Source organism: Otolemur garnettii, unplaced genomic scaffold (genome assembly GCF_000181295.1).
Source record: "Otolemur garnettii isolate 467f Iridium unplaced genomic scaffold, OtoGar3 scaffold00013, whole genome shotgun sequence".
NCBI classification, from domain to species: domain Eukaryota; kingdom Metazoa; phylum Chordata; class Mammalia; order Primates; family Galagidae; genus Otolemur; species Otolemur garnettii.
The window spans coordinates 1,306,223-1,328,464 of record NW_003852408.1 but is presented as its reverse complement, the minus strand read 5'-3'; the positions used below and the strand labels follow the sequence as shown (position 1 = coordinate 1,328,464).

The window sequence follows — 22,242 nt, the reverse complement described above, 5'->3', positions numbered from 1 at the left end:
AGTAAAGAAGACATTGACAATGAGGAAGAAGGAACAAATTCGGGGAACTGGTCAAGAAGGTAGTCAGAGACTGAGGGGAGAGCTCACCTCCCAGTAGGGAGGCCCCCAGGTCTGTTAGGTGATGTTCTTTCTCGCGGGGGGGAGAAGGACGGCTTGGCCGTAGGTGCAAGCTCACTCCTAGAATTGTTTAAACGCAAGAAACGACTATATACTCTTAGGTGGCATGTAGCAAAATGTGTTTATTTTCCACTCCTCTTTATTGGGAGCTAGTCACGTACACCACATTGATCAATAATCCTAACATCCTCATTTCTTATCTTAAACTATAGAAAAGAAAGAAAGTCCGGGAAAGTGAGATAGCCATCATAAGATTAGCCTAAAGAAAGAAAGTCCGGGAAAGTAAGACAACCATCTTAAGCTAGCCTCAGGCTATTCCTCTTGGAAGACCTAAAATTGTTCATACATTATCTGACTTCTATTGTTAAAGGTTAGGATAAACAGAGGAGTAAAACCTTTCTCTTCTATGTACTCAATTAAATTTCCAAGAAACTGGCTTCATGACTGTTTTTTTATGGTTTTGGAGACCCTGCAGTTACAATGGAGTATTTTACTCACATCATTACGATGGAGTTTTTCTTTTTACTCACATCAACCTTTGAGTCCTGTCCTCTGCACAGATGGGCCGTTTCAACCCTTATCTGACAGGCTGACTTGACTGCACAGTTGGGGTTACCTGTGGGAGGTTTTAACGCCTGGCCTGCAGGCCCCCACTGTGTTTTCCCAGGTCGCTTAGGGCTTCGACAAAAGCGCATAATACTCACAAGTCTTTTCACTCAGTTCTGGAATTAAAAGAGCACATTTCATTTAATTTTTGTGGGAGTTTACCCCACACAGGTCCCTGCCCTGTTTGGAGTGACGATGGAAGGAAACCTGCCACAATCTGTGGAGGGAGCAAGCTGGCTATAGAGAGGGTGCTCAGGCAGAAGAACCCCTCCTCCCTGGCATCATCGTTTTCCCACCTTCTCTGCAGAGATCTATTGTCCTGATAGATTTTAAGGTCCTTATAACCAGAGCCCATTCCTAATTTTTTATCCCCCTCAAATAGCATTTTGCCATGTGCCCCCAAAGATGCTTACATATGATTTCATCCAGTGATCTGCATATCTTTTTCATTAATTCTTACTGGTTTAGTCTGCGCAGTTAGAATGCTGGCCCCTTGGCAGGCATTTTCATCAGAGCAGTCTGCTCATCACCGAGCATGTCCAGGGGTGCATTGGGCCTCTTGCAGCTGCAGCTCTGGCTGCATCCCTGGCTGGATCCCCACAGCTTAGCACCCTCCCCCATGACCTCTCGCATTTCATGCAAAGCTCTACCCAGGAATCCTATGGCACTTGCAAAGTAAAATGCTGTGCTCTTCCTGGGTCATCACAGTGTCTGTAGCAAGTTCCTAGAGCTGAGGCTCATGGGTAGTGTACCTAACCTTTGTCTCAGTTAATGTGTTTGGGTTCCATCCTCAGATACCATAGTGGCAACCTTGTTCAAGCAACTCCCTGTGAGAGATGACAACTTCAGAGTGATCCTGAGCATAATAGAAAAGCTCCAAGAATACCCACCCTTAATCATTACCAAAAAAGGCAGGCATTATTTCAGGCCTTCAGTGACAACCCTGGGACAAGGGAGCCTTGAGAAAAACTGTTCTCGACATCACTGTGTCCCACATAACTGGACCAGACAATTAGACAGCTTACCTAAGGTCCCTAAATTGTGAGCACAGATTTTGCTATGAATCATTGGGATTAGAACAAGAATCCAAGGTAAAATATTTTCAAGAAATGAAACAAGCTGTTTATCATTTATAAGACTGTCATTCAAAGAGCTAAGCATTATTTTTAATTAGCTTTCCCCCTGCATTTTGATGTTATTAATAGAGGGTTTGATCTAAATCTAAAGATGTGGGCCCACCCTGAGTTCAGTAAACAACAGAACAGGTCACTGTGCCTGGCGTCTTTAAAACAAAGCCAAGCCTCCATTTTGAGATGGCTTAGCACAGTCCTGCTGAGAGACAGGGCTGAGTTACCCTCATTAGCTTTAGAGATCTGCGATTTTGTGTTTCCTGGGTCTTAATCCATGTCTCAATCCCATACTCAGCCATTTCTCCCCCATGATTTCTTTCCTTTCTTCCTCCCTGCCCCCACCTCTAACTGCCTTCCCAAGGCCTTAAGACCACATAGCCAATCCAGGAGGTGGCTGTGACCTTTTAAGATTTCTCTTGCCCTCCCCGACCTCACCACCATACCCCTGTCCACTGGGAAAGGGAACACTTTCAAGGCCTACTCAGAGCTTAGGCTGCTTCCACCACTGTCCCTGTTCCAGGAAGGGAATTTTTGTCCCCCAACCACATTCAGGGCTTCCAGGTTCTCTGCACATTTCTTGCCATTTTCTGAGTTTAGTGTGAGAGGCATACACTTGGGGAAGTTTCCTCTGCTTCCTTCCTCTTAGGCTTAGAAGTTCAGGCAGCTGCCTGTGGGTCAGGACGGGCAAGGGCCTGATCATAGCTCTGGAGACCAGTGGATGGCAGGCAGCCTCAGAGAGCAGAGGAGCAAAGGCCTATAGAGTTAGACTTTTTCTTTTTTTTTTTTTTTCTCTACAAATCTTAGAAAATTGTAGCACAGAAACAAACTGACTTATAAATTAAACTAGGCAGGCAATGCACATGATTTGGGGAATGGACACTATTAAAACCTTGCCTAAAATTATACAAAAATATGCATGTAATATTTTTACTTGCATGACATTTTGAAATAAAAAAATGAAACAAAATTTAAAAATAAATAAAACAGGCAGGCAGACTTGCCGTCCTCTGCTGTCCCTGAGCCCTCCTGGCCAAGGTCACTGGTAGGCCCTGCCTACTTCCCTCCCGAGACCCCACACTACCTCCAAACCCCTTTGCACACTGCCACCCAGGAAGGAGACAGCATCCTTTCAGATACTTTCTTCTGCACCTTTGACTTAGCTCACCAACTTGCCAGCCCCCCAAGGATAATTGCTCTGTGTTGGTAGTTGTGAGAAGCCACTACAGTCTACTTCACCCCCTACCCCTTCTCTCAGCCACTCCAGACAGCCTGGTTTTATTCTAGTCAGAAAAATGTTTCTTTCTAATATATTTTTATTAAGAACGAAACATTTTACATACAGAACTGCTGCAAAAGAAGTGATTTTGTGCCTAATTATTTAAAATTAGAAGTTGACCGCATTAGTAGTTGTTTGAACCAAAGATGTCTAAACTGACATTTTTCAAAGGATAAATGTTTAAATACATTTAAATTGAACTGAATAATTTTCAAGAGATGTAGTGTCCTCATACCTTTGTGTCTATTAAATATAGGAAGTTGATACATATTTGAGATATGTATGCTTCATCATTTGTCTCTCTTTTATGAGCTTCTGCTAAAATATAATAAAAATAACAGTAGATTTAATATCTAAATCTTTAGACCTGAATCTGGTCTTGGCTGCCACTTAGGAATTTGTGTGACTTCAACAAATCCCTGGCCTGTTTTCTCAACTGTAAAATGGGCTGAACAATGCACTCCTCCTCCCAGATGTACTAAGGAGAACTTAGAAGGTAGTGGTTTCCAGACTACAGTACTAACAGTGTTATTTGCGTACTACTTTCAGTCTTACTTAGTACAGTAAGTAGATCTTGAAATATGATGCCTTTGCAGATTTTATGTGCTCCTTTTTAACCAGGCACTTTCCTAGTAATGTGCCTGCAGCAGGTATTGGCACTGTGTTTAATCTGACATTCTAAACAGGGATATTCTAGAGTGTGTGCAGGAAACTTGCTTGCCTACAGAAGAAAGTGACCCAAATTCTTCACTTGAGCAAAAGAAAGAGGAAGGACTTGATCTTCTTTCTGAAGGGTTTTGTTTATAAATCTCCACGTGGCATTTTTCCTTTTTCCATGAAAAACTCTGTCCTTTTGTCTTCTGCCACTGGCTTTGGTTATGGACTGGGTGTTGATATGAATACAGTTTCCAAATTGGAAATTAATGAGGTGTTCCATCCAGAGAGGCTTGCTGTCCATACTGCAAGGCTGGCTCTTCCTGGGACCCCCTCCATTTGGATCTTTGCTTTCCTGCTACCTATCTCTGTCAGGAAGTGACAGGCATCCTTTTCTTTCAGGCCTAGTTTCTCTGGCCTAAGAAATTTTTTAGTATATCTATCAGATGTGACTTCCAGAGGCACTGGATTGTGTTTAACAGGGTAAGTTCTGCTGCCAGAGTCCTCTGTCACTGGGCAGAAAGATCCTGATGGCTCTTCGGGCTTCTTCCTTGGCCCTTAGTACGGTTTAAAAAGAAGGCTGAGACAGACATTCTGGGATGCAGGCATAAGGGGAGAGGGCTAATATGAGGTGAAGGGGCTAACAGAAAAATATCGTCAGTACTGAAGTCTCAGATTTGGTGGTGTTCATGTGTGCTGCTCAGAGACATCTGTCTTGACTGTAAGGAAACAAAGGAGCAGAGGTGCCCATTAGGGAAAAAAAATGGTTCAAACTAATCGATAGGTTCTGCCAGTGTGGGCTGTAGCAGGCTTGAGGAGGGGTATGCTTCTGATTACTGTGAGTTACAGGTAACCCATTCTAAGAACATGTCAGGATTACAGGTAGCCCTGGTCAGGGCTCAGCAATCAGACAACCAAGAGTAAACAACAAAGATGTGTTTAGAGCCAGGTACCGTGGGCTAGTGGGTAGAAAGGTGGCTAGGAACCTTATGGAATGTTCTGCTAAATTTAATGCATAAATATTTTAGAGAGGACAGCCTGGTGCATTCAGTAGATTCTTAAAGCAGTTTTTGACACACTGGTTTACATGAAAACAGATATCCAGTCAGGGTGCTATCTGGCCAGGGAGAAATGACACAGACCCCAGGGGACCACATGTCCTGTGGCCTGGATGCTGGAGGGAATCTGCCAGGCCACTTGTAAAGTGTATAGAAGAGGGAGTGGAATAGAATGGAAGCTGACATTCCCTGAGCCGGAGGCAGGCCATCCAGCATGATGTGGACACCCAGGAGGAGGGGAGACTGGGTTTGGAATGAAATGGAGTAAAGGAAACAAACTAAATCTCCAAGGGGAAACTTTGAGACCACAAGAATGAGTAGGTCATGGCCCTGTCATTCTAGAGGAGGCAAGGCTGGAACAGCTTTACTTGGGAGTGTGGATGTGCTAGGAGGGCAACCTAGGCTGAACCTGAAAGGGGCTCTCCTGGAGACCTGCACCGGACACTCCCCAGTGGGACTGTCGGCTGGCATCTGGTACTAGTCTCACCCTTGCCTTGCCGGCAGCACACACAGATGCCTCCTGAGATCCAAATTCAAGGCCCGCTTGCCACAATGGAAGTCTTCATTGGAAGACTCACATTATTTGAATACCATGTATTTTTGGGTAACAATAGTTCTTGAAATAATCTGGAAAACATAGTTTCAGGATTTTTTAAAAGAAAAATTGAAGTCTTATATTGACGATTCAAGACTATTTATAAGACTCTTTACGCTGAATCTCACACACACACAAAGTGAGAGGTTGCCACCATTTTCTCCCGTACCTCAGGGCTGCCATGTTTTAAGAGTATTAATTCTTCCTCTAAGGGAGGGTGAGGATACCAAAGAGGTCTCTGTAGCCCCAAGGATAGTTGTGCCCCACAGCGGCTTTGTGGTATGGACAGCTCCTTTCTCCATGGCACCTATGGACCCTTCAGATAACCTTTTGGGGGAAACATTGGCTCAGAGGTTGTGTACAGAATGGTTTGGTTGGTGAAGAGCAAGGCAAGAGGGATGTGTGCAAGTCCATGCTGAGAGTTCTGCCGCTGATGGACACTCCCTCCCTGAGCCTGCTTGGGGATCACACTTCCATGGTGATTATTCAGAGCGTTCCCACTTTCTTCAGGCCCATGGACTCCACCCAGCCTCACTTGTCCTCTGCTTCATGCTTGACTACCTAGACTGGGGGTGTCTGACGTGAGTGCTCTCAGCTAACCCTCTCTGCCAAGTGCCTGGCCTCCTCCTTGCCTGGGATCCCTTTGTTCTTGTGTGTCTTCCATCTTCTGCTGGTCCCTGCAGACACCATACAGTCCTCTGTCCTGCTTACTCCACAGCTTTCTTTCCCAGCCATCCCTGCAGCCTCTGCTGCTGGCCTCCACCTGTCCTTAACCCAACTCTTCCCAGGGCTTTTTATGTCACAACACACATTGCTCTTGAGCGGTTAGTGGCATGTGGGGCATGTGCACAAGGCTGTCCTGAGAGTGAAAGGAGCCCTCACCGTAGATCTGTCATCCATTTGCAGCACCTGCCTTAAGTCTCTGCATTTTCTCTACCCTCTGCCCTATGTTTTCTCCCTAACAGCTGTATTTTTTTTCTATAATAAGCATTTTTTAAAAACAAAAAGAAACTTGAGTGAGAAACTTGAATGAGTCTGCATGCATAGACTCATTCTTTGTTCTCATCCTCCTTGACACCTACCCAGGTGGCAGTGGACACACACTTGTGGGTAAAGGTGTAGGCTCTGGAGATGGACTGCCTGAGTTCCTGGCTTTGCCAGTCTCTAGCAGTGTAGCTTAGGCAAGTTTCCTAGCCAGGAGGAAAGATAGGCAGATTCTCACCTCACAGGGGCAATGTGAGAGCAGGTGGTTGCTATCGGAGACATAAGTGCCCATCCCACCTTAAGTGCTGTATGACTGCCTCTCTGCCTTTGACCCCTTTCTTAAAGTTCTTTCCTGCTGCTTTTCCGAACATTGGCCACCCTGGTTTTTCTCCTGTGTCTGAACTCTCTTGTTTTCCTTCTGTTTTTATTCTCTGACTTCTCTGTTTTTGCTCCCTAGGATGGAGGAGGTGTTAGACCTCACAGCCTCGACTCCCTCACTTGCTCTTTCTTTCTTGGACCCTGTGCTGGATGATACCAGCTCTCCACCAAGACCAGCATAACCCCAGCCCCAGCCCACACCCCCAGATGCCTTCCAGACAGCCTCACCTGTCTGCATCTTTCTCTGTACCTCAGACTCAGGAGTCTCCCAGATAGTTTAATGTGTGTTTTGTTTTTGTTTCAAAAGTAAGAAATGCTCATTATACCAAAAACTTAATAGACTAAAATACAACCTGACAGTGATACTCTCACTACCACTAAACTTGAGCATATCTTTTAGCCTAGTGGTTCTCAGCCTAGGTCTGATTTCCCAGGCGGACATTTAACAATGCCTAAAGATGTTAGAGATGTTTTCAGTTGTTGCTTTGAGGGCTGGGAGAGAGATGCTGCTAGTGGGTGGAGGCCAGGGATTCTGCCAAACATTTTATAATACATGGTACAGCCCCCCACAGCAAGAACTCATTCAGCCCAGTAATGCTGAGATTGAGAAATTCTTTTCTACACTTTTGTCTCTATATATGTGCCCCAAGTATAACAAGCTGGAACTGTTTCTCTTCTCCACCTGTGTTCCCTGTTTCCATCAGTGGACCTGCCTTCTCCCTCTCCCTTACCCTACGTCTGACGTGTTACCACATCTTTGGGAGCTCATCCCTCTTTTCTCCCCCAATGTTGACACTGATGACCACTCTCCAAACTAATGAAAAGGCCTCCAACAGGCCCTTCACCCCAGGTATCTTGCTTGGTGCCACCTGTGTACTTGGGAAATGTCCATAGACCTCCCACTGCCTATTGAATTAATTCCATGCCCTGTGGGACTAAGCTTCCTGAGGGCAGCAGCTTCCAGGTCTGATTCAGCTGTGTCCCTAGAACCCGACACCAAGGACAAAGTTGGTGTTCAATAAATCCTTGTTGAATGTGTATGGATGAATGGTTGAACGAAGACAACTCTGAAAAATTAGTCCTCATGATTCCCTCACAATCTGTCTTTGCAGATCCTTGATGAATGGTTTGGTCGGACCATCATCCGCTCCTGCACAAAACTGAGCTATGAGCATGCGCAGAGCATGATTGAAAGCCCAACTGAGAGAATCCCTGAGAAGGAGTTGCCCCCCATTTCTCCAGAGCACAGCAGCAAGGAGGTACACCAGGCTATCTTGAACCTCCATGAGATTGCAAAACAGTTACGTCAACAGCGCTTCGTGGACGGCGCACTGCGTTTGGATCAGGTCAGCATGTATTTTTTTCAGTGCAACCAGTGATCCCAGTGTAGGTGAGACACAGCATGGAAGCCTTGGGTTCTTCCTTCCTCTCCTTGCCCCAGTCACTCCCTTAAAACAGTGTTCTCTGGGCCAGTAGCAACTAACTCTCACCCACCGTCCAACTCCACAGGCACATGAGGCTTAATGACATGAGCCAAGGCACAAGGGTGGCGTCTGTGGGGGCAGGGGTCTCTGTGACCAAAAGCCCTAGCTACTCTGCCCTGATAAGGCTATGTCTAGTGTGTGATCCTCACCTCAGGTTTCTACCTCAAGTCCATTTTAATGGGAGCAAGAATAGAAAACATGGAAATTTAGGAGGCAGCAAGCCAGGATCTGATCCTGAGGCTTAAAAAAAGTATCTTTTCTTATCCCTCATTTTCCACAAAGAGTTATTCCTTTATAAATTCCAGATTAATATCTAAAGAAGCAGAGAAACGAGGAGACTGTAGAATGTCAGCTTAGGCAACTGTCATTTAAATCCGTTGACTTACCACGTTTGAGAGTTGGTAGCTGTTAGGATCCAGGACTTCTTTTTCCATTGCTTGTCAGTACATTGTAGAGTGGAGCTTGTGTTTCATGTGATGGAATTTTTTTTCTCTTTCATCTGTATTTCTTACCCCAACTCACTTCCCTATACTTGGAAGTCTCCATTTCTGAAAAATGAGGTGGGCAGCAGTGCAGCTGGGATTGGCTGATGCAGCTGTTTGTCAGACTGTAGGCTCAGCTGGCCTCATGGAGACTTCTTTCTGCAAGCCTTTCAGCTCGGAGAGAGCTGAAAGACCTTCTTTTAAAGGGTTCTCTGAAGTTCTGATTTCATCCTACTTTGCAACAAACTTGTACAAATACTTCTTTGTTTTTATTTATTTATTTATTTATTTTGAGACAGAGCCTCAAGCAGTCTCCCTGGGTAGAGTGCTGTAGCATCACAGCTCACAGCAACTTCCAACTCCTGGGCTCAAGCGAGTCTCCTACCTCAGCTTCCCAAGTAGCTGGGACCACAGGCGCCTGTTACAACACCCAGCTATTTTTTGGTTGCAGCCGTCATTGTTGTTTGGCGAGTCCAGGCTGGATTCGAACCCACCACCTTAGGTGTATGTGGTTGGCGCCTTAGCCACTTGAGCCACAGGCGCCGAGCCTCTATGTACAAATGCTTCTTAGCAGGCGTCCCATGTAGGTGCTGCTGTGGGCCTAGGAATGATCTGTCTTGCCTGTGCTAGACAGAGTCAGGGCAGCTTTTGGAGCTCTACCACTCCACCTTCCCTGACCTGGGCTCACACAGCTTAAGCAGGCCTGTCTGTGTGAGAATGCTGATGGGGAAACAGGAGACACACAGGGTACTCTGAAGAAGACAGTAGGGACAACAGAAGAGGAACTAAAGACATTAGAGATTACAGACTATCTCCTTCCCTTTCTTCAGGGAAATCACTTGTGGAAGTGTACACATACCCTGCTTCTCACTCACCAATAGTCTCATTGTCAAGTCCAAGGTGGCTTGACTGTTCTTGTTTCCTAGACATCTGTACTGCACTAGGCTCTTTGAAGCCTACCTCCTGTTTCTATGTTTCTCATTGTACATCTGTAATAAGGTCCTTCTGGCTCCCTATGCATAAACCTCTTCTTCTGCTCACTGCTTTGGGGTTGACATTCCCTGGGATCTAGCTCACCTTCCCTCTTTCTTGTCCACGCCCCAGAGTGAATGAATTCTGCTACTCTTGAGATTTTAACTACTAACTGGATGCTAATGAGCCCAAACCTGTCTCTCTAGCCCTGATCTCCCTCCGCCAGCTGCAGTCCAGCCCCACAGTCATCTCAGCCAGTGCTCATCCTTCTTCTGCAAAGCACAGTGGCCAGGTCTGTGCATACCACACAGGCTTTCTAACACCTCCTTCCCCCTCTGTTGCCACCAGGGCAATGTGTGTGTTCCCAAACCTGCCTGTGCTAGTTATACATGTTGTAATTATGCAGTTTAAGTTTTAGGTAAACTGATCAAATACAAGCATAAAAAAGAGAATTCTTATTTTTTGAAACAGACAAGTTAAATGTTAACCTAGATAAGAATAAGTCTTTATTCAGTTGTTTAACTTACACATCTGTAAAAGATGGAAAAATCATAAAATCCAGAAAGTGTCCTATACTCAAATGGCCTTATAAACAAGTTCTCATTCTCTTTTAAAGGAACCCAAATGATAAATTATAGACAGTGAATTATGAATGTAGTTTATTCAGAAAAGACTGTGTATAAATCCAATTAGCATAATACTTTTTTAAAAGTCTTACATGAGAAAAATTAGTGAATGAATGTACATGTATATAAGTTAAAACAAACCATCTAGTTATATATGTATCTCTTTCTGGTTTTTTTGTTTGTTTGTTTGTTTTTTGGCTGGGGCTAGGTTTGAACCCTCTACCTCCAGTATATGGGGCTAACACCCTACTCCTTTGAGCCATAGGCACCGCCCTTTTCTTTTTTTCTATTTTTAATAGAGGTGGGGGTCTCAATTTTTGCTCAGGCTTGTCTCAAACTCATGAGCTCAAGCAATCCACCTGCCTTGGTCTCCCAGAGTGCTGGGATTATAGGTATGAGCCACTGCGCCCAGCCCATATATCTCTTCCTTATGGTTCCCTTCTTTTCCCAACTTCTAGAATAACTAACCAACTGTTATTGAAGCACATTAGCTGAGAGACTTTCTGTTATGACATTTTAGAGACCTTACCACCCATCAGCATGTTGTGAAGTTCAATAGAATTAACTATGTGAAATACTCTAAAAAGTATAAAAGACCATTAGGAGATCCCAACTCATGTTAAGGGACAGGGTATGGTGGTTAAGATAGAAGAATGATTGCAGATTATTGGTAGATAATGATTTGCATGTTTTAGAATCCAGATTTTATTACAGAAAATGACTTTGGATATCCTCATTGGCTCCCTCAGTTTATAAATTAGGAGGGTAAATCTCCTTGAGGTTAAATGAGTTGTTTATGTGCAAGAAATCCAAATAGCTCTTTGTTCACTTTTTCCCCATTTACACCATGCTGACTTAAGAGAGAAAAAAATTTTAAGAGGAAAAAAATGCCCTGAAAAGTCCTAATTAGGTTCCAGTTAATTAAGGTTTGAAAATAATAGACCTGTGTCCTTGGAGTTGATTCCTTGGTTCCCCAGAAAACAAGTCTGTGAACCCCAGCTTTTGAAGGAGGAGCACATCAATCTTGTGTAGCAAAGGACACTGTTGTGATCTTTTATAAATCAGCTAAATGGTCCTATTCAGAAGTCACTGCATTTGTTCTCCTTTTCTTACCGCCTGCTTTCGCCCTCACAAAAATCCATTTTTCCTTGGTGCGTGTTGAGTAACCTGCTGCTTAGAGTTGTTCTCTGATGCTTACTTTGCCTCAGTTCACTATGGCTCTATTTTTGATGGCAGCCCTGAGAAAAATATGTCCTTTTATCCTAGCCTCAACTAGAGATCAGCCTGTGAGAGAGGATACCATCTATATCTCTGAGCCCTTGGACTCAGAATAAGTCTCCTAAATCAGAAGTGTTACCTTTCCAAGATGTCAGTTTACCACCATGACCTTCAGGATGCCTGAGGGTAGAGGATGTGGCTCTAGTGTTGAGTCATGGACTCACTGGGTCAGAAGCTGTAAACTCAGAAATGCAGAGCCGCTTGACCATTGGTGTTTATAGTCATCTACTGGGGCCAGAGCTGCTGAGCCACGTCTGAGATACAGACCCCTAGCCCCAGACCTTGGAGCTGCCTGAGCTAGCGCCAGTCCCGGGGCCCACCAGTTAACAATCTGGTCTGATTACCTGTGACTACCCTACTGTTATCATATTATCAGCAAGTTCTCTCAGTACTGTGATGGGAAACAGATTGGGAAGGATGGCCTTTGAGGTAGGATTACTTATTCCAAATGTCTCTTACCTAGAGCTTGGACTCACTTCTAAAGAGATTGAAATGACTCCTTTGTTCACTGCTGAAAAAGCAAATGCAGGCACCGAAATGCTTTTTGGTTGGATAGTTTGAATAATATCTTTTCTGGTGGTTTCTTCCCATCTCCATGTTTTCTGCCATATTCTGGGACTTAATATAGATGTCTATTTTATTTTATTTATGTGTATTTATAACATATGTCCTACTTCTTAATAGGAGGCTCCCATAACTAGGGTGTTTGTAGCAAAAGTAATCATAATGGCTTAGAATCAAGTCCAAATCTTGAGCTGTGGGACGGGGGAACTGTGGGAAGCCCTCACTCCCTGCTTTGTTCTTGCTCGATGGCACTGACCTGGCTAGCACACTTTGGCCTGAGGGCCACACAGTTCCCTGGCTATTTTGTTTATTCAGACACAAAGTCTGCTCTCGCTACCTTCCCATCTAGGAAAGAAGATAAGACTGCCTGACTATGATGCGAGGCCTCCTTTTCAAGTTCTCTGTCTTAGCCATTGCCTTCAGAAAGGACACCAACAAAGGTTAACATGCTAAAAGAGCCCCAACACAAAATGTATGAGGAATATTGCTTAATTTCAAGAAACTATATGTACTGCACAGATTCCGATCTCTTCCTTTTCTGTCAGGTGGTGGTACTGAAAGACAGGCCACTCTGTGTGAGAGCTTCTGTGTAAAACAGGGATAAGGTCTGCTGTCCCCTGGCAGGGCAGCCCAGCAGGGGCTGGGGGTGGTGAGCAGTTCTTCCTGAGTCACTGACCTTCTGAGTCAGAAAATGTTGGAAGAAAACCTGCTATTCCCATCTTCGAAGGAAAATTCCCTTGTAGGAGCCTTACTCGGTTCACAGCTGCATTTTGTAGGAATCCCACTTGGCACAATTTTGAAGTCCAAACAGCAGGCCATTTCTTTGACTGGACTTGATTTTAATGATAACCTTATTAATGGAAATTGTTTTTAAATACCCTTGGACCTGATCTGCTGTGGAATGCTGTCATATATGACCTTGACCTAGACCAGCCTTTAAATCAGGGATTGGCAGACTTTTTCCATAAAGAACCAGATAGTAAGTAGTTTAGGCCTTATGGGCCATGAAGTCTGTGTCTCTGCTTCTCCACCATTGTGCGTGAAAGCAACCAGCAGTGCATTAAATGAATGAATATGGCTTTGTTCCAATAAAACTTTAAGAACACTGAGATTTAATTTTCATGTCACAAAATATTATTCTTCCTTTGATTATTTTTCAACCATATAGGAATGTGAAAACCATTCTTAGCTTAGGGTCAAACAAAAGCAGGTTTGCTGATCCCTGCTCACAAGGCAGCAGGCAGTTCAGCCCTATTACCCAGTGAGTTTTAGCAGCTCATCATCACAAGGGAGCCATGCTGGGTAATGGAGAACAGTTTTGCTAGGTTAGCTCTCGGGATGGTTTCATGCAATTAAGTAAATTATTTTTTGGTTACTACCGTGCTTAGCTGGTCCAGTTGGAGGCTGGAAGTCAAGGACTGAATCAGTTCAGCACTAATTAGCCTGCAGCAAAAGAGTAGGGCTTTTCATTTCCCACCTCTGCAGGCTCTGCAGCCTCCTCTCTGCCAAGTCTCCACCCTACCAAATCCCACTCTCCCTCAAGCTTCCAGAGGTGCTGACTCTGCCTCTCAGAGGCACCCTGGAGATGAGAACTGCTCATGACAAAACATGGCTCTAAGGAAGCTACACGGCATTTCCTCCACCCTGCCCACAATGCTCAGCATAGCAGCTTGTTTTGTTTCTTCTCTCCAGTACAGTTGCTTTTAGGAAATGAGCCTTGCAGCTCTGCTCTTTAACTTTTATACAAAATGTTTGGTGCAAGATGAGAAATATGGGCATATTTGTCTGTGTGACTGTTCCTTGGCCTTATTATTTATGTCATCACTTAAACACATGAGTAAGCTATTGTTTAAGTGGTTGGACCAAGTGATTTTCTTGGTCATAGAGCTCTTCATTCAGTGTGTCTTCAAAATGTGTTTCTGGGGTCCTGTGTGTGCTAAGTGCTAGAAATATAAAATGGAAGGAATAAGACTCAGTCCTAGTTATTTAGGAGGTTTATAGTGTAATGAAGGAGCCAGAAGGCCACACAGAAAATGGGAAGTGCTGTGATTGAGCTCTGCCTGAGTGCAGTGATTGTGTTGGAGGGGACCAGCCCAGTCTTAGGAGCTTAGGGGAGATTGCTCAGCAGAGGCAGTCAGTGTGCACTGGGTCTCCTAAAACACTCCAGCTAGCCAGGTAAAGGCATGCCACTGTGGACACGGAAGGGGCAGGAGATGCCAGATTATTCCAGGGCCTGTGACAGACAGAACAGCTAGAGAAAGAGGCAAAGGCTAGACCTTGAAGTCTGCAAGAATGGGCCAGGGCAGCCATGGAATGATTTTAAATAAAGAAGTGACATGATTGAAGTAAAATAAAAAAGAGAGGAGATGAGGACCTGATCTGAGGCAAGGACCATGGGGTGAGGGAAAATTATAGATCCAAGAAAGGAAAAGAAATTGGCAAGCCTGTGACAAACTCTCGAGATCAGATGTGGAAGGGAGGGGCAGGGATGGGCGGTTGGGGATCAGAAGTCCATTGTAGGTCTGTAGGCTGGTACAGAACCAACCACTGACCAGGAATGACCATGGGGGGAGGTTGAGAAGAAAGATGATGACTTCTGTTCTTAGTCAGGTACCTCTGAGCCCTCTTCCTTTAGAAAGGAAGTTATATAAGATGATAAAAGTAATATATTCTTATGTTAGAAAATTTAGAAACTGTAAGAGTACAAAGAAGAAATCTCTATTTTGTTTTGTTTTGTTTCATTTTTTTTCAGACAGAGTCTTACTCTGTTGCCCTGGGTAGAGTGCCATGGCCTCATAAGCTCACAGCAACCTCAGACACCTGGGCTAAAACGATCCTCTTGCTCCACCCTTCCAAGTAGCTGGGATTACAGGTGCCCATCACCATACCCAGCTAGTTTGTCTGTTTTTAGTAGAATCAGGTCTCACTCTTTCTCAGGCTGGTCTCAAACTCCTGAGCTCAAGCAATCGCCCTGCCTCAGCCTCCCAGAGTGCTAGGATTACAGGTGTGAGCCACTGCCCCAGCCCAAAGAAGAAATCTTAATCACATAGTCCCATCACCCAGAAATAACCACTGCTCATATTTTGATATATTATAATTCCTTGTGGATTTCCCCCTTACCACTCTGTAGCAAGAGGAGAGGGTAATTAGCATAGCGTATATATGATTTTGATATTCTACTCTTTGATATTATATAATGAGTGTTTTCCCATGTCATTAAAAAATCTTCTAAAACATTACAATGTTGGGGCAGCACCTGTGGTTCACAAGCATAGAGCACTGGCCCCATATGCCGGAGGTGGCGGGTTCAAACCCAGTCCTGGCCAAAAAATAAATAAATAAACATTACAATAAATAAACATTATAAATATACTCTTAAACATTTAACCATGCCCCAATTTTCAATATCTAGATTCTGATTTTTAATACTATAAATAGCAGTGCCATGGCCATCTGTGTTATAAATTGTTGATCTAATCACTGATTATTTCCTTAGAACAACTGAGGACTATGATGATTGGGTCACTGATATGGACATGTTTAAGAAACTTGAAACATATTACCAAATTTCCTCCTGGAGAGGTCCCAGTTTACACTCTTTCAGAAGAATGGGACTCAGGATACCTAGGATGGAAACATCATCTGTCAAGAGTTCTCTGCCTACAAGGTGTATGTGAGGCAAACACCTACACTCGCACACATGGTTTTTCCCCCCTTCTGCCCTCTCTCTCCCCCTTTTTTCTCTCTCCCCTCACCCTCTCAAGGCAGCTCCTAAAATATCCCAGAGATTATTGTCTTCTATTATGCATTCATCTTTCATATTTTGTTTACTTTCATGAGCTCTTCCATACAAAGAGTTCAATGTATTATACCGTAGACTCTTCCCATTGCATTGATTATTATTAAAATATTTATAAGGGTCCTAAAATTTAAAATGACTGAAAGAAGTGTTGAAAGCATTAAACTCTTGGTAATATAGGGACTGGAGTGTGACCACTGCCCCACACTAAAGTTCCTTCCTCTCATTAGAATCTTTAAAGAAGCCCATTGTGTTTAAAATGGTACTGAGAACTATTGGTGCAGTCTCTGATCCCAGAGAGCATTTGTAACTTCACTGGTCTTTTCTGTAGCTGTTGCCTCCTGTGTATAATAGCTCTCAGGCATTGTTTGAGTAAGGCTGAGATGGATAGTTATAAGGAAATCCAGTAGAATTAAGACCTAGAAAACAGAGTTGCTCTATATAATCTGTGCCCTCATAAGAATTGCTACACTTCTCTTCAGGGTAAAGACAAATAGTGCAGGAAGGCTTCTGCTAGAAGCTCAGAGCTTCCATTTAAATGTGCTCAAATCAGTGAGGCTTGGAGAATGTTATTAGCCAGCTAGATTTTCCCCTTTTTCCTACTTACCAATTTTATAATAATCATATTAGAAAAGTTTCATTTAAATTTATTTCTCTCATTTAATAAATCCAGAGCAAGAATCTGTGCTCTCTTGAGCTATTCAGCACTCACACTATCTAGGATGGCCTCTGTGGAAGATGGTGGAGAGGAAGGAGCACCAGGGAACAAATTGCATTCCTGGGCTTTGGGGAGAGTATAATAGCACTGTCATGGAGTGTTGGAATCTTCTTTGAAAGAGCAAGAGAAAGAAACAAAGATTGATTTCTTTATTACTCTGTGATTTCATATGACATCAAGGAAAACAGTTCATATTGATGGATCCCAAGGCATGGACAAGAGACAAACTTCAGGGCCAGGTGTGGTGGCTCATACCTGTAATCCTGGCACTCTGGGAGGCCAAGGTGAAAGGATCCCTTGAACTTGGGAGTTGGAGACCAGACCAGACTGAGCAAGAGCAAGACCCTGTCCTAGAAAGAAAAAAGTAGCTGGGTGTTGTGACAGATGCCTGTAGTCCCAGCTACTCAGGAGACTGAGGCAAGAGGATCACTTGAGCCCAGGATTTTGAGGTTATACTGAGCTATGATGACAACACTACACTCTACCCAGGGTGACAGAGTGAGATTCCATCTCAAAAAAAAAAAAAAAGAGAGAGAGAGAGAGGCAAGCTTGAAAACTTGACCTAGTTATACATAAGTAATACTAATTACAGCCACTTATGTGAGCTGATCACTGTTTGCGGCTTGTTAAAAAATATACATAAAAACTAATGTATATTATTACGTGTCCCATTAACTCTACTGAGCAGCTTGTCATTATAACCCTGAACTCTTCATATGCTTGCCTTCCTGCGGGCATATCACATAGTCATTTACTCATAATTTTCAAAAATTAGAAGAAATATGGGAATATCCTAGAAGTTATTAAAAATACAGACTCAGACATAATCTCTGGACCCTGGCTGGAGGGGCACTTCCTGAGTTCTGTTGCATCACATATGCTGCTCACAGTTGTGTGAAGGAGCCAGAGGCAGCGAAAGACAAAGTGCCCCTGAAATTGCTTCATCAGTTTGAGGGGAGAAGTAAAGAAACCATGTACTTGCATGGAGTTACTTGAGACAGGACTGGGAGAGTCCCAACCCTGCTGGTTCTTGTGTGGGATCGGATGACAGAAGGAAGGCAGCAAGCCACACTGTGACACTGATAGATTTGTCCTATCACACTCCTCCCTGAGTTCTAAACCCTCTGAAAAAAAAAATATTGTCTATTACTGGTACAGTTTGGAGTAGGAAGGGCAGCTTGAGTGGGTTCCAGCATTTGGAACAGCTCAGAAGTGATTAGTAAAAAAAAAGAAACTTTTATGGGAGCGATCAGTGAGAATGGAGGGTAGCCCCAGAGAGGGAGCTGTGTGCTGTGTATGCATGGCTGGGCATTCTCGGGATGGCCCTGTCAGCACACCACATGCCAGGAGGACCAGTAGCTGATGCTCCTGCTTTTGGTCAGAACAGCCAGTGCAGATCCTCAGCAGAATTCCCAAGATGGCTTTCTAAATACCTTAGAAAGGAAACTTGATTGCTACCCCACTGTCAGGAGCTTAGCACTTGCCTTCTGATTCTTTTTGCTTGCCTATATTCAGGTTAGCATCCTGCAGATAGAAAAAGGCCCACCCCCACCCTACTCCCTGCACCCCCAGTTTGCCTCTTGGTTTGCCTTCCAGGAGCTTGAAGATTGAAACTCGAAATCTCATTGCAGAGAGGTTTGCATTTGCCATCCCCTGCTTCTCCCAGGCAGGGCCTGCCCATTCATTCCTCCTTGGAGGAATTTGTACCTAAACTTGTTTTTTTATCACATTGTCACATTGCCTTGTCATTTTCCATTGCTTCCCTTCTTAGAGAAGTGACTGTGAGTTCCCTAAAAATAAAGATACTTTCTTATTCGCTTATTCACCTTTTTACCCCAGGCCACTGCTTTTTTTTAACAGATTTTTTAACAGGTATTTCAAAGTCTTTATACATCACTATACATATTGGTCTTTTTTAAAAAGGCAGTGGTAACTGTGGTCAGGAGAGGGGACTGTAGCCCTAGAAGAGAGGTGCATGTATATAAGAGAATTAGACACATGTTATGAACAGAACGCTTCTTTCCCCCCTCACCCCCCTGCCATGTGAATAAAAGGGTTGGGTGTTTGACTACTTGCAGGGCATCCAGGGTTCAGATAGAATAAGGTGTAATGAAAATTTTCTCAAGGTGGAGCTGCCTGGATAAGTGTGAGGAGCCAGGAAACTATAGCAGCCCAGGACAGGGCTTCTGAGGCATCCTGAGCACTTTTGTGTTCACCTCTCAGACCCAGTTGTGTCCCCTTTAGGGGAGCCTGGCCAAGGACTCTCCAGGGGAAGGCAAAGAGAACCCCAGTGTGCTACCCGGGGAAGACAGATGCTGGTCTGCTAGCATGGAAAGATGGGGAGGCACCAAATCTCAGGAAGATTTTCTATGAGATGAGCTCACATCAGCTGCTACTTCCCATGATGGGGGTGGAAATGATGTGTGATCAAGGTAGGATCTCCAGTCTAATGCTCCCTCTGAAAAATTCTGATCAGAGCCTGGTTTTGCTTTTAATGAAAGTGATTTCTGTGTTAATTGCTGCTGTTCCAAGAGAAGAAGATAACTCCCATCCCAGTCAGAGTTTAAAGTGTGCCTGGATGACTCAAACTTACATCCTTGGCACTTCCAGGGGACAGTGAACTGAGACAAAGGGCTCTCACACTGACCAGATGATACATAAGAAACTTCAGGGGGCTGAGCAGAGCCCCTGCCAGTGCCCCTGTTCCTCTCAGAGATGCCATTCTCTCAAGTTAGTGGCCTTGACAGAAGGAACAGAATTTGGCTCCTCCAGGCCCTTGTCTTTTGGGTAATTATACTCATAATTAGGAAGCACTTGGACTCTCCCCTTTCTATTCACAGGACACAGTGCACGTCCTTGCCCTGCCCCCATGTCACACCCCACGTCACTGGAATGTGAGCCAAACAACTACATAGGAAACATGGAATTCTTTGACGTTAGTAAACCTGCATTGGAGAAAGGGAATCCTTGCAGCTGATCCTTAGATTTCAACCATGACTGCTTCTTGGGGCAGGCCCAGTTAATTTAGAGTTTTATTGTGCAGTGAGCTGGGGGCTCTGCTGCTAAGGCCAAAATCCTTCTGTTCTCTTAGCTGCCTGTCTTAATCTCCACTGCCAGACCGCATTCCCCTGAATGCTGCCTTTACCTTGCCTGTTATCTTCTGAATTGAATGTTATAGACCAAAAAGATTTCCAAAAGTATTTTGGGGAACAAGATATAATAGGATTGCTGGCTTTTTATTTTGCCAGTCCTTCTGTTCTCTTAGCTGCCTGTCCTAATCTCCACTGCCAGACCGCATTGCCCTGAATGCTGCCTTTACCTTGCCACTCAGGAGCCTGTTATCTTCTGAATTGAATGTCATAGACCAAAAAGATTTCCAAAATCTATTTTGGGGAACAAGATATAATAGGATTGCTGGCTTTTTATTTGACTCTTTAAAAAGTCAAATATCATCCACTGTCTCCATTCCTTTATTTATTTATTTATTTAGAGACAGAGTCTTTCTGTGTACCCTAGATAGATTAGATATATTGCCATGGCAGCATAGCTCACAGCAACCTCAAACTCTTGGGCTCAAGTGATCCTCTTACCTCAGCCTCCAAGTAGCTGGGACTATAGGCTATGATGCCTAGCCAGTTTTTCTATTTTTAATAGAGATGGGGTCTCACTCTTGCTCAGGCTGGTCTTGAACTCCTGAGCTCAAGTAATCTACCCAGCTTGGCATCCCAGAGTGCTGGGATTACAGGCGTGAGCCACCAGGCCTGGCTGCCATTATTTTATAAATGAATACATTTTAGTACCAAAACAAAGGAAATACCTAAATTCATATGCAGTCTTTTTTTTGTCTTTTTTTTTTTTAGACAGAATCTCATCACTCTGTGGCCCTGGGTAGAATGCTGTGATGTCATCACAGCTCACAGCAACCTCAACCTTTTGGGTTCAAGCAGTCTTTTTGCCTCAGTTTTTTTCTTTTTAGTAGGGACAGGGTCGCACTCTTATTCAGGCTGGACTTGAACTCCTAAGCTCAGACAATCCACCTGCCTCAGCCTCCCAGAGTGCTGTGATTACAGGTATAAGCATCTTTTATATTGACTTAGCTGACCTTTGTGGAAAGCCTACCCAATTGTCTCTTGCTCTTACTGTGTTTCATCTCAGACAAGTCTGCAATAACTACTGGACTCCTGCATTAGATCCCAGCACCTCCTGCCTTTGGAGACCCTCTGTTATGCAGCCTGGCTTGGGTAAACCCCACTTCACACTAACCCCGGACCTTCCTCCTTCTTCCTGCCCTGCCTTTGCAGAGTCTGGGCTTCCACTTGCTCCCCCTACTCCCCCCAGAAGCCTGTTCCAAACAGACTTCCTCCTCCTAATGGCTCTGGCCTCCTTCCCTATCTCTCTTCCCCGAGATAACCTGATGCAGAACGTTGTAGGTTTTCCTTCTTTTTTGTTTTGTAGTTTTCTTTATTTCCTTTCCTTTCTTCCCCTGCCTGAGTTCTTGATGATATCTACATAGAAGGCATATACTTTGCTATTGCTTCTTTCCCCCCCCATACCTTAGTTCTGGGCACAGAGAGGCATGTGGTACTTCACTGAGCACTTTCTATGCTAGTTCAAAGTGATCTGGATGTCACCCCTGAGGTTCATGGGTACTGAAGGACACCGCCTATTTTAAGTGACATATGGCAATCAGTTCTAATGAAAGAGAATGTAAGAGTTTAAAATTATTTTATGTCTGTAAAATATTCCTTTCTATTTGTCTTTTTAACTATCCACATATTTTTATGAATATATCTACCAGGTACAAAGTGCTCTGCTAGGTACTGGGGACACAGAGAAGATTAGAACATGTTCCCATCCAGAGGAAATAAAAACAAATAAAACAATGGCACGTGGGGAAAGTCTGGACAATGTATTGTGCTTGGGCCATGTGGAAGTGGCCACTTGAGTATTACACATAAGAGAACCAGCTGTGGTTTGAAGGTGCCACTTTCAAAGTTGATTAGAAACATGGATACTCTGTTTAAAAGTTTTCTTTTGTATAAAATGGAAATGAGCAATTTGTTATTTAGAATATAATACTAGAAATGCTGAACACAGATTAGAAATTATTTAATTTCCCCTTGAAAAAGGAAATTTGCCAGAATGGAAAGAGATGAAGGCAACAACCAAGGAGGGAATCCCAGCAAGTTTCTTTCTTTCTTTTTTTGAGACACAGTCTCACTATGTCACCCTCGGTAGAGTACCATGGTATCACAGCTCAAAGCAACCTCAAACTCTTGGGCTCAAGTGATTCTCTTGCCTCAGACTCTGAAGCAGCTAGGAGTACAGGCACCCACCACAACACCCGGCTATTTTTTGTTGCAATTGTCATTGTTGATTAGCTGGCCTGGGTGGGGTTTGAACCTGCCAACTTCAGTGTATGTGGCTGGCACCATAACCACTGTGTTATGGACCTCAAGCCCCAGCAAGCTTCTTGTCTGCTTGTCAGCATTAAGGTCAGAGTCTTCAAAATAAGATGTGC

General features: G+C 44.0%; 1 protein-coding gene across 2 annotated transcripts in view; it reads left to right on the top strand.

Annotated features, from left to right (window-relative positions):
• DIS3L2 (DIS3 like 3'-5' exoribonuclease 2) overlaps positions 1–22,242 on the top strand; it is a 372,485-nt gene that overhangs the window by 290,948 nt on the left and 59,295 nt on the right. For both annotated transcript variants that reach the window (XM_003784860.3, XM_023510309.1), the window contains exon 13: positions 7,911–8,144. In XM_003784860.3, the coding sequence (XP_003784908.1) occupies positions 7,911–8,144 (234 nt within the window). The remainder of the gene's footprint in view (positions 1–7,910; positions 8,145–22,242) is intronic.